Below are 13,453 nucleotides of genomic sequence, written 5' to 3' on the forward strand. Positions count from 1 at the left end.
CAAAGCTATTTTAAAAAGAAATTTCATGAAGAAAACAAAGACGATGCTGTGACTACCTGAAGCCCCAGGCAAGAAAATTGACTCTCTTTTCTACGTCCAGAACACTGTAATAAGAAGTGAATGTCCCCATGTCCCGGCCCCTTTTACCTGGATTCTGAAAGAAACTAGTTTGGTCCTGGCTCTGTGTTTATTTATATAATCTCTCTCCCTCTCCCAGGGATAGGGGCTCTCAAAGGCAAGATCAATCAATCTTTGTAGAACCCTCAGATTCTAGCCCAGTGCTTCAAGACTGAGAAGTCTTCTACACCAGTTCGACCTTCTTAAAGGCAGAAAGAGCTGAGGAAACGTTACAACTGAGTGCCTCTCCCACACTTACCTAACCAAGTTCTTTGTTTATTCAAAGATCTCAAGTCATGACATGAGTGATGCTAAGATGAAGAACTACCATCAAAAACAGGGAAGGCCCTGGGTCAGGACGATTTCCTTCTAGCGTTGTAGCTCCTGGGCTGGGAAAGAAGGGAAATGGAGAACAAACCCATGGCCAGTCCTCTGTCTTAGAATATGTTTGCAGGGCGGCACTTTAGCGTCACTCCCTTGTCCTAAACCTGGGGACTCGAAAACCAGCACCGTGAGACGTGACGCTGTGTTTTACAACAAGGATAAGATCAAACTACAGTTTTCTCCAGAAGTTGCCTTTGGGAGAAATCTCCTTCTTGCCAGCAGACCAGGTCTGCTTCTCCTGGTGAGTGGGTCCATTTTTATGGGACTCATATAAATGACCGTGAATTTGCAAGATGGTCAGGGGAGCATGCGCTGGCCCCTGGGCAGCTCAGGACCAGGTTCCAGGCACACAGGTGGAGACGCGTCTGGACCTTGTATGGCGGTACGTGCTTACACCCTCCCTTGGTCCCATCTCCTACAGCCTCTTCTTCATCTACAACACTTTCCTATCATTGAATGTATTATGTAGGTATCCTATCTCTTCTGTATTGAAAAGAGGTTTACTAAATAAACCGGCCAAATACATAAATACTGAGGGCACAGCCAATATGGCCCTAGCCCCAGGATAGATGTAGGACAGATAAACATTTAGGTCAAAAGTTTCAAAATGAGTGGGTAGCGAGTTTCTTAAGTACAAGCACTTGTGAATGTCCCAAGACTCTAAGGTGAGTGAGGAAACAGAAATGAGAGAGCCTTGTTGCTGTAAGTTAGGAAAACACAATACGAGAGATTTTTGCTGCAAGAATCTTTAGACACATTTACAAAACACAATATATACACACATATATACACACAAAGTAAGTTATATATGTACTTGAGGGAAAAAAACTGGAAACACATACCTCTATTGCATTTTTCTAAGACTTTTCTCTGATCAAGAAGTTCTGAATTTAAAGCCTCTTTTTCTTGCTTAACTTTATTTACCTAAAAATGTGAGATTTTGAGGAGAGAAAACACCCAAAGTTGTAAGACATGACATATGCTAATGTGTGATACTCAAATTGCTGTTCAACTTGCAATAAGAAGTTAATGATTTAAAGTAAAGTAGCTTTTGGCTTCACTGCATCAGGCCTTTATTACGGCTCTTCTTAAAGCCGTAAAGGAGCTATTTAAGTCAGGATGCACAATGGGTAGAGAATTTATTTATATATTCCAAATGGCACTGGCTCCAGCCTCTACACATGGCAGTGTTCTAACTGGCCAGCGTAAAGGATTGACATTTTTAATGCAAAAATCCCGCTACCAAGCACTCAGAAAACACAAGAATCATTTAGAGATTCAATACCCAATTTTGGTATTTATTTTAAATTTTGATGATATTTGGTTTAAGTAAAACATACATGAATTTTTTAAATTAAAAGATATTTTCAATTTGGATGACTTTTGGCTTAAATAAAATACATATGGTAATATTCCCCCCAAACTTAAAATGTTTGAAATAATTTTTGGCATCTACCAATAGGAGAAGAAAATATCAGTTTAAAAAAAAAAAAAAGAATGGTCCTGGCTGGTGTAGCTCAGTGGACTGAGCATGGACTGCAAACCAAAGGGTTGCTGGTTCAATTCCCAGTCAGGGCACATGCCTGGGTTGCAGGCCAGGTCCCTAGTGGGGGCCATGTGAGATGCCCCCCACACATTGATGTTTCTCTCTCTCTCTCCCCACCTCTCTAAAAATAAATAAAATCTTTTTAAAAATAAATAAATAATGTAAAGCTGTACATATCAAAATAGATAAATCTCAAATGCATTATGTAGACTATAAAAAGCAGGTTAAGTTTATATGGTTTAAAAATACTTAAAATGCTATGCATTGCAGTACAAATATAAACACATGTACTGCAATGATAAAATTTAAATTCAGAATAACTGCTGTTTGGGGAAAAGCAATTAAGGAGAGAAAGAAACCTGTGTTTCAATACTCCCTGAATGTTTTATGTATTTAGGTAGACGGTAGGCATATAGATATTCATTATTTTGTTTTTTATGCTTTTCAGATGCTTGAAACAGTCATAACAAAAATAAGTTCTGATCACACCTCCAAGTGGGAGGGAGAGAATCATCAATAAATAATGACAGCTGAGGAAAAGAGTGCATCGGAACGTGTCTCTCTCCTATGGTTACACTCAAGAAACAAACTTGAAAAGTTTGGTCCTGAAAAGGACTCTGACTCTCCGAACCCATCAACACTTCAGGCGGTCTCTGAACTGACTCCTTTTCGGACAACCTACACTTCTGGTTTTGGTTTCAATTAGTAACTGGAGTAAAATGCCCAGCAGGAACACCATTTCCAAAACATCACCCTTCTTCCCATTCACTGGCATGTTTTGCCACTGTAAGTAGAAATGACCGGGGCTGAGAGGCTGGTGGGCACTGCTTCCCCAGCTCTCTCACGCTGTGGCCCGCTGTGGCCCTCGAGGAAATGAGAGCACGTGGATGGGAACTGATCGGATGAGGCTGGCTCACTGAAGGGATCAATGATACCTCGGCACACGTGCAAGCCATCTGAGGGATCTCAAGGTGCTACGGCACATCGACTGGCAAGCTCGGGGCTACAGAGGCTGAGAACCATCGACAGAGGCAGATCCTTGAAGCCATGTGCAAAGAAAGGCAATTATGCACTCCTGCTCTTAAAGACAACTCAAAAGTAAAAAGGAACAGGTTGTCTAAATACCTACTTGAACCCGTTCTACCATCTACCACATATGCCTGTGTTGGGGGTGCACAGGGGCAGCCTTTCCCAGTTGAGCCAGCCACGAACCAGAGAAGCAAAAAATACTCCTTTCCCAGCAGCAATAAGGCGTATGGCTGAAATTCAAGATGCCATTTGCACGGATTTGCCTCCCACAGTGAACCAGAAGAGGCAACAGGGAGCGCTTCGATGCTACTTCTGTCCCAAGCTAAACAGTGGGTATTTGAATGGTCGGGATCTGATTTTCTAGACCTTTCCGCAGGTCGGAGAGAGTGGGAGAAGAGAAGATTAAAGCTGGTACTTGGTTCCCATGTCAGACCTCAGCTTTCAAAGGTAAGTTTTCAGCGTGGCCAGTCCCTGAGCCCCTTGAAAACACGAAAGGCCTTGCCTGTCAGGCCCAACATACGTACTTCTTCCATTACTTCTACGAGTTTGCTCTTGAGGTTTTCCAGTTCGATGGCCAACATCTTCTTTTCCTCCTGAACAGATACAATTTGATCACGAAGTTCTGCATTTTTAAAGGAAAAAAAGCAAGGGAAAATATATAAATAAACGTATTTTTAAAAGAAATCAATCTTGTCAAAAAGAATGGAAAATGCCAGCCCATGTGCAGCTCAGGGTCAGGTTATTTAATAATGAGAAGAAAAACAGGCCCTGGCTGGTGTGGCTCAGTGGATTTGAGTGCAGGCTGCGAACCAAAGGGTCACCGGTTCAATGCCCAGTCGGGGTACATGCCTGGGTTGCGGGCCTGGTCCCCAGTAGGGGGTGTGTGAGAGGCAACCACACACTGATGTTTCTCTCCCTCTCTTTCTCTTTCCCTTCCCCTTTCTCTAAAAATAAATAAATAAATAAAATTATTTTTTTTTAAAAAGGAAAAATAAAGAAGGACAATGCAAATGTCATCTCTGTGACCTCTAACAAGAGCCCTTTTCGTCACATTAAGTCATGCAAACTCCGTACGTTAAATGCACCAGATCAGGTTTTCTTTGCGTTCTACCAAATCCACATTCAAGAGAACTATCTGGCATCTTACAAGCAAAATTTTTTCAGCTTTGCAACAAACTGTTTAAGCTTTAAAACAAATTAAGGCATTGTAGTAATTTCTTTTCTATTTTATAATGGCCATGGACTCTTGTCACAATACAATATAAACAATCGGGCAGTTAATAATTTGGAGACTTTGATTTGAAGAAAAATATCCTGATTTGCTGCCAATTTATGGCCCTTAAACATTATTTTAACTGACTCAAAAATATAACCTATTTGAAAAAGGGTTAATTCTAGTAATTTTCTCTCCAGAGTTGTGGGTGTTTTGTTTCTTAATTTATTTCATATTTCTGGTTACTGGGATTTAATGAAAACGGTGTTATTAAAATGAAAATATTAGCCACTGTAAGTACAAAAGCTTCTGGTGTGAGATTCCAGTTACTTCCCCACTCCATGTTTAAAAATATACACGGATTAACACAGAGTGCTCAAATTCATGCCCAGGCTTCTGGTTTTGCCACTTAGTTCTCAACTGCTTTTAATTTCTTACCTTTCTGCAAGGACAATAAGAAACCTGCTATGTGGTTATTTATAAATTAAATCAAACTTTTTATACGAACCCACTTAACGGAGTTCTCAGAGACTTATTTCAAAATCACTTTGTCTACTGGCTGGCCAATCCTGAAGGAAGAACAAGAGACCAGGCTGTTGGAGACCTAAGGGGAGGGAGTACTGCAAACAAAAGAAAACCCTTTAGGCTTCCTCCCTCTTCGCCAACGGAAATATTATTTTGCCCTAGGTTAAGAGAGGGAAGAGTAAGTTCGAGATGACTTTCCTTATATAAGCATCCCTTGGTATCTGCGAGAATTGGTTCCAGGACCCCTCAGAAAGCAAAATCCACAAATGCTCAAGTTCCTTGTATACAATGCCATAGTGTCTGCATACAACCTGAGCACACCTTTCTGTATACATTAGATAATCTAGATAGAATATCTAATGCAGTGTAAATGCTATGTAAGTAATTCGTATGCTTTATTGTTTAAGGAAAACTGTACATGTTCAGTACAGTTGCAATCATCTTAGGTCGAACAACGCAGTACACGTCAGCGACAACCTATGTTTTTTTTCCCCAAATATTTTCTATCTGCCATTGGTTGAACGCATGCATGTGGAACCCACTGATATGAAGGGCTGACTGTACTTTCTTCTTAACGCTTCCAATTGAAATTTTGTCTACCAAGCTACCGAGAATCGCTTTTGACATGAGCAGTAAGCTAAAATAACCCAGTAGCTATTGAAACAAAATCTGCTCTCCTCCATCTTTAACATTCGCGATGTGTATACATGTTTATGAATGTGTACTGAATAAATGTATCATAGGATCTTGCCTAACACCATTTCTTGCTCTTCAACACAGCTGTTCAATAGGGCACATTGCTTATAGCTCGTTTCCTGAAGTAGATGAGGAGCTCTTTGAGGGCAGATACTAAGAGATTTGAGGAGGAGTCTCCCCCAAAGATTCCAACAGAGAACCACACTCAGAAGTTGTGGACTAAATAGATTTTTATTCATTCTTTCTTCCATTTCATTTTATTTTCATCAAGAATATCTTATAACATACAGCCGATATCCTTAAGAAGTTGATAGACTAATGGGCTGTTTGTCAAGACAATGCTTTCAAAAATGCCTAGTCCTGGACAAGAAAGCAGCTCATCAGTGTTACACCCTATCATGATGCTCAACCACGCTATACCTTAGGACACTGAAATCAGAATTTTTTCAAGATAAAACCCAGACATCGGTATTTTTTAAAGTTCTCACATGATTCCAATGTGCAACTAGGGTTGATAAACATTATAAAAAATAAGCTCAATAATGAAGCCCGAAGCCCAAAGCCCCACCTTTGATTTGCTTCTGACACTGCACCGAGACACATGTCTCGGCAGCAGCCTCTGGGTCTGCAGCTGAGTCTTCTTCATCAATGTTTATCTCTTCAGTGATTACATCGGGTCCCAGCTTGGCCATGTATAACATGCTGATTCTTTTCAATGTCTTGTTTTCTTTATTTAGCTATGGCAAGATATAAAAACGGTTATTTTAACAGCAGTCAAATGAGTATCTTGGGCTTTTAAACAACAGACAAATTAAGTGTATTTTTGTCTTACCTGTCCATCAACCTTCACAGCATGATATAACAATTGGAAGATTCATTAAATAAGGTTTGATTTACACTTTTTAATATTAAGGTTATCACTTTAAGGAAGACCTGATGCCTGGATTACAGCCAGTGGCACATGAGAACACTGGTTCTAACTGGTAAGAAATATAAGGAGAACGAAGATGAAACACCAGCACAGATTAAACCAAAGATCGGTCTGTCTTAATGAAGGCACTTTATTTCAAGCCAATGTTTTCTTTGTCTCTGGGCTGTGCACACGTTTGAAAGGTCTGTTTCCCCAGCATCCCCTCTGTTCTGGACACTGCCACTCCTCTTCATTGTTCCTGTGGGGACAGTCATGCTCCCCCCAAACACAGCTAATTAGTGCAAGGATTTGGTGCAGGCCCCAGGCTTGGCTAAGAGGATCCCTTCTCTAGGGATCTGGAGGCTGGAACAGTGAGCTGAGTTTCTTTCCACTGGATGTACAGAGCTATTGGAAGCCCCATTCCACGACTGAATTGAGGCAGAGAGGAAGGCAGTCTGTATGTAGCAAAGCTACAATGGAGCTGGTGTGGAGAGAGAAGCAGAGAAAAGCAATGGAGTTAGGGTTTCAGGAACAGGGCTCCGCCCGTTCCTGAACCGCTTCTAGCTCACAGATTCTATGGGATTCTCCAGTCCCTCTGTAACAAAGCCCTCTTTTTCTTCTCCTCTGGCTCAAGCTAGTTCACGATGCATTGCTATCTGTACAGAGAGTTCTAGTGATACCCAATAAAAGAAAGTTCAAGATATGTTTCCATTATATCTATAAAGGGTTTGAATTCATAGCAGAGAGAAGGAATCCAAATTCATGAGTGTATCTCTTATTCGTTAATGTAGAAATGAGTTGGTTTTTCATTTCAGTTGCTCAACTTCTTTAGCTCATGTGTTTATGTTCATACAAATGTTCATACAAAGCACACATAAGGACTAAACGTGGTCCAAGGTCCATAGGAGAAAAACAGAGTTTTGCTGGTGTTTTCTCTTCTCAAGACTAAAAAATAAAAAAGTCTTCTCTTATTTGAGTACATGAACATATTTACAAGCTTGATTTTTCTAGTATAAAATGTAAGATATAGAAATGCAAATGTATTTCCTTTACTAAGGGCCACTACCAAAAAAGTCCTGAATTTAATAAGTGACATTGAAAATAAACACAAACAGAAGCACAATTCATTGGAAAGCCCACTGCCCTTCCCTACTGTAAACCTTACACCAGAATGTGATGTTTAGCCTTGTACTTGTGTAGCTTTGGCCCTTCATTCGTGATCATAATCAGGACCCCTCAGAGATTCTCTCAGGGAAAGCCCAGCCCATTTCAATGTGGGAGACTGAATTCTTACTAATGATATTGAATCTAAATATGTCCACAGTCACCTTCTCTAGAGCACAAGAGGTGCTTCCTTGCTGTGGAATCAGGAAGAATTCTTCCATGGATTCCTCTTGGGAAGCCTGGTGAGGTCTTTTCAGGGCTGAGACACAACCCTTCATGCCCCAGCCCTGCAGTTTCTAGAAGCTCCTAGATTACACTGAAGACCAGGAATAAGATGCACAGGCCCATGACTGCCCAACCCCTCCTCCTTAAAACAGAAAGTTCGGGTGAACACCACCAGCGGGCGGAGTGGTCTCTGAACCGTGAATGCTAGAGACTCAGAGATCCTCGTCGATTCTGTCCCGAATGATGTGGCTCAGCGGGTTGGGCATCGTCCCACCAACTGAAAGGTGGCCGGGTCAGTTCGGGTCAGGGCCCGTGCTGGGGTGCAGGGTGTAGGTTGCAGGTTCCATTGGCAGTCAGGGCGTGCGTGAGAGGCAACCAATCAATGTTTCCCTCTCGCATTGATGTTACTCTCCCTCTCTTTCTCCCTCCCTTCCCCTCTCTCTAAAAATAAAATCTTTTTTTAAAAAAAGATCCTTGGCAATTCTCAAGCAATGCCATTTTTTATAAATGTTTAAAAAAAACAATTTGAGAAGAAAACAAAACAAAACACTATTTGCACTTCTGCATCCTAACATATGATGGTTCCCAACTAGGCACATCGGAATCTCTACTGAGCTTTTTAAAAAAACCCCAACGCACAGGCCCTCCTCACCAGACCGAAATCTCTGGCTGGGAGGCCCAGCACAGGGCTTTGTCAGCGCTTCCCAGGTGATTCCAATGTACATCGACAGTAAGTAAGAATCACCAACGTGGTGTGCGGCAACGCCTTCATATTTACTTCTACAAAATTGGTACAGCAGAGTCAAGAGCCAGCTCTACAATTGAATTGTCTGCTTCTAGAATAACCTCATATTTCAGGGTCAGTTTTCTCAGCAGCAAACTAAGGATAAAAATAGTCTCTATTCCACAATATGAAGATGAAGGATGAGATATTACATAAAAAGTATTTAACATAGTGACAGACATATAGTAAAAATTCAGTAAGCCTTAGCTACTAATAGTAACAAGTGTGTTAGTTTATACATCTAATTTTCCTTTGGAAATCTTTTATCAGCTAATTTTCTTCAACCAAGGTGTTTTTCTAAACTTTTCTGCCTCCAGGATTGTCATGAAAATACTAAGTTTTTCCAACGGATGCCAAATATATTACTTCCCAGGCCACCCATCACAATAATACATAATAACCTAATAGTTAGAAGCTCTGCCCTCAAATGAGCGTAATGCTTCTACCAAACTGGCACAAAAATCCACCAGCTACTCTCCGGCTACAATATACCTACTCTATTTAACCAAGTTACTAACTCAAAAAAAAAAGCCAGACAAAAAGTTTCAAAAGTGTTCTCTAAAATATTACTTTAATATTTTGAAACAGAGAATATAAGACATATACATAATATCTTATGACTACACTAACATTTTTGAAAACTCTGAGTTCACAAGTTTTGGCTATTCCTTTGAAGTTATCACTCATCAAGTGATATAAGTTAATAGCATGCTACTTTTTTTTGGAGCCATTCTAAATCACAAGGTAAAAACGAATCTTTTATAATCCTACAGTAACAAAATCTTCAATAATCAAATTTAAATGGAGTTTTTTATATGGCACACAGTTTTAACAATCATTTAAAGAAACAAAATAACAAACAGATCTGGCCTAAATAGCTGGTTTACATTTATCAGTTTAACCTACACATCTTGGCAAAGCAAAGTATCCATACTTGCTTTTAAGAAAATTACGCTCTGGCTAGTGTAGCTCAGTGGATTGAGCGCAGGCCTGCAAATCAAAGGATTGTGGTTCCATTCCCAGTCAGGGCACATGCCTGGGTTGCAGGCCAGTTCCCAGCAGGGGACGCATAAGAGGCAACTATACATTGATGTTTCTCTCCCTTTCTCCTTCCCTTCTAAAGATAAATAAATAACATCTTTAAAAAAAAAAGAAAAGAAAATTATGCGGTCAAACTGTGTTGTAAGAATTCAACATTCTGTTTGTCGTCAATTTGAAAATTCAGAAAAACAAGAAACTTTGCTGCTTAGAAAATGGACCCTACTTTCAAAATGACACTTACATCAGGACGTGTTACTCTCCTTCACTGATCACACGTGACGAAGTTTCTAAACTGTGCATTCAAAGCAGCTGCCGCATCCGCATCCAGCAAGAACATCTACAGTGTTCGACTAAGCAGGTTTGGGGTTTTTTTTTTCTTCCAACCCCCATGAGTTCATAGCCTCAAAAACCAACCCTCTGCCCATTTTCAAAAAAGGCTTCTTAAAGAATAGAAGATAAACTGCATAAGGATCCTGCTGTCAAAACAATGGTAACGGTGACCGTCCGGATCAGTCACACAATGGTTCACACCCAGGGGTAGCTGTGACAGTCCCCTGGCAGCTTTTGCACACAGCCGCCCACGCCTGGTCCACCTTCCTGGGGTCGCAGCATCTGGGGCACCCAAGAAACCAACCCTGCTCTACCCTGACACGTAGGACAGGACAACTGGAGCTCAGAGAGGTGAATTCTCTTATTCCAAGTTACCTGCTAAATTTAAAGGGGGGAAGGGAAATAAAATAATGGATCGATGATTAAAGTGCATGATGAAAAAAGAAAAGCCCACCCCGTTTTCATTCCAGGACTCCCTCTAGACCCTCCTGTCATTTTGAACAAGGCAGTAGGATGGGGGTCATAGGGAACTTGCCCAAAGCCACATACGGCTAAAATGACATATCCGGGACTAAAACCTGCATCTGCCACCTCCCAAACCACCGGTCCCCATAACCTTGCCAGGCCTGAGAGGCAGTCAATAGTCTTCCTCTAAGATCAGGGGTGTCAAACTCATTTTCACCAGGGGCCACATCAGCCTCATGGTTGCCTTTAAAGGGCCAAATGTAATCCCAACTGCTCAACAGTTGAGGAATAGTTACATTTATACAGTCCTAAAACTATTTCAGCCCTTTGAAGGCAACCACGAGGCTGATCTGGCCCCCGGGGTGACAATGAGTTAGACACCCCTGGTTTAGATAGACTATTGCAACAGGAATACTTACTAATAACAGGAGGAAATACAGAGATTATTCTTAGACACTATGAGATTTGGAGCAGCGAGTAGGTTCTGAATACGTTTTTTCCTACATGGTCCAAAAGAAGAAATGAAGAAAGTGAAAAGAGAATCCACACATTACTGTGGACCAGTGAACTCTCGTGACATGCTGCAGAGTGTGGAGACAAGATGGGAGGGCCCACGTTATCACTGTTTTTAAAGCAATGGCCTGCATTGCTGTGTATTCTTTAAACAAGTAACAGAAGAGAAGTTACGTACCCATATTTACAGTCTTAGTTAGATTCTGACTGCATGCCTTATGAATTCTAATGCAGTGTCATTGTGCAAACAATTAAGCAAGCGAGTATACTGTTAATGCATACAAAATAGACAGATAGATGAACAGAGAGATTTGTAGAATTTCAGTCACATGAAAAGGCATACTTTAGAGGTGGGTAAAGAAACAACCCGCATTACTAATGAAATTTGGGTGAAAATTGCTGTAATCCATTTTCTGATGAAATGGTTCAGATGCATTTTACCCAACCCAAAATACAGAAGACAGAGATAAAAACATTCTTTAATAATAATGTACTTCTGATGAGACAGAGTATAGAAAATTACACACTCGGTAAATTCATCAGCTAGAAGCAATCAGCGGAGCACTGGAGGTCACCTTTCGCATGCCCTTACTTTGCTTTCACAAATAATCACCTGAATTGCAAGGCTCGAGGCTCACTTTTTCATCTGGCTCCAACAGAAAACACTCACTGTTCTTTCCTGTCACACCAGGTTAGCTGGAAACTTGGTTAGCATTTTAACCAAATGCAGAGACACTGGGAAAGTCCACTTCAATAGGTTACTCTGGGGCTGTTTTTCAGAGGCAATAAAGCACAAATACTGAGATACACACAAAAGCTCCTTTTACAATAAAAATAATCTTTGCACAAAGACAGATATTTACATGATCATGTCCCAGAGTTCTGAGACCTTACAGCTCTTTCCTCATCATCAGAGTAGAAGACAGACTAGAAAACTAAAACAGCCAACAAGGAGAGAATCCACCGTATAGAAAAGCAAGTAGAAATGTAAAAGCTCAGGTAGGATTTCTTCACTTGGAAGAGTCTTACCTTTGTTGCCAAAGCTTCAGCACTTTCTCGGCAAGTCTTCTCAATTTCAAGATGGTTCTGCATAAAATTAACTTCCTCTATAACCATGTGAGAAACTAGGAATGAGGGAAAAAAAAAAGTCTCAGCATGCAAAGATTAGTCAGCTCTTCCAGAAACCCACACATTTGTCCCATGATTAGGAACACTCAATTCTTCAGCAGGCCAGGCCTTTAGTGATCATGAAAAAAAATGTTTCAGATGCTGCCCTGATTAAATCTTAGCTAATATCTGAAACAGAGGAAGAAAAAAAGAACACAACAAAGAATGTTTATGGCTATCACACATATTTGAAGAAAGCTATTTAGAACTTCTATTTTCTATGTAGCTGTATAGATGACCACTAAATTAAACAAAGGAACCTCTCACAAATGAAAAGTGACAAACACGATGTCCTTGGTTTAGCAGGATGTAACGGATGGATCTAATAAGGAAAACTAGCTAAAGAAAAATTTAAAAAACTGAATCTTGAACTCAGAAAACAGCAGTAACAATGTGGCAGCTTAGCCAGTGAGTTTAGCAATAGTTGTCTTTATCAGTGACAGAGGGGAGTTTACTATTAATTAACAAACTTCAGGACTGAGAAGTACAGCAGCAAGGTTTTTGTACTATATTTATGATGAAAATAGATGCTAATAAGTTGCATCTTAGACTGTCAGAAAGATTAGGAAAAGTAAATTTTATCTGATACTTTACCGATGCTTGAAAAATAGCCGTTTTTCAGATTTGGGGGTTGGGCGGCTGGTTTCTATAAATTAAGATGTAAAGGTACAAAGTAATCTGGAACTTCGTAAATCAAGTCAGAAAAATGCCAATTCCTTTCACCCGTATTTCCAGTTAAAAGAAAATGTTCAGAATCTCAAACTTACTTAACTGTAGACATGTATAGTGATTGACATTTGCTGGGCTTAAAATACAGGAAAATTAAGGATACCCGAACGTGAAAGCCAGCAAAGTTAGGCAAAAAGCACTGGGCTCAAGTAGCACAAAGAGAGATTACTTTTGCTTCATTTAAGCTTAATTAACCTGCAATTATGATTAAACTCAGGGGAAAAAATTTCTCTCCGAATTAAATACAAAAAAATGTATTACTTCCTAAGTCTGTCCAAAGTTCTTATTATGTTAATACTCAAATTCATAAAGCAGCACTAAATGGCCAGAAACATCTCTAACCTTGACATTTTTTCAGGGGTAATAATAATCTGCGGCAAACGCAGGCCAACCAAAAACCACTTAACTAATTAGTAGTTGCAGTCACCGAGAAAAACATGAACCAACACTGTTATTACAAGTGGCACATTTGAGTGGCATCTAATTATGACTTGATGAGCACGATACTTGCATTATCAACATTACTACTGCATCCCATCAGGGCCTAAAAGCTGCTGATGGCATTGACTTCGAGAAACTCCCACTCAATGGTACAGCAGCACCCAACAATCGGCT

General features: G+C 40.3%; 1 protein-coding gene across 2 annotated transcripts in view; it reads right to left on the reverse strand.

Moving 5' to 3' along the window:
• Positions 1-13,453, reverse strand: part of SHTN1 (shootin 1) — a 93,395-nt gene that overhangs the window by 50,090 nt on the left and 29,852 nt on the right. For both annotated transcript variants that reach the window (XM_037132847.2, XM_037132846.2), the window contains exons 4-7: positions 11,972-12,066; positions 6,079-6,247; positions 3,601-3,698; positions 1,344-1,425 (exon numbers count right to left, since the gene is read on the reverse strand). In XM_037132847.2, coding sequence (XP_036988742.2) covers positions 1,344-1,425; positions 3,601-3,698; positions 6,079-6,247; positions 11,972-12,066 — 444 coding nt within the window. The remainder of the gene's footprint in view (positions 1-1,343; positions 1,426-3,600; positions 3,699-6,078; positions 6,248-11,971; positions 12,067-13,453) is intronic.

Source organism: Artibeus jamaicensis, unplaced genomic scaffold, assembly GCF_021234435.1.
Source record: "Artibeus jamaicensis isolate MK-2021 breed Jamaican fruit bat unplaced genomic scaffold, CSHL_Jam_final contig_490, whole genome shotgun sequence".
NCBI lineage: Eukaryota > Metazoa > Chordata > Mammalia > Chiroptera > Phyllostomidae > Artibeus > Artibeus jamaicensis.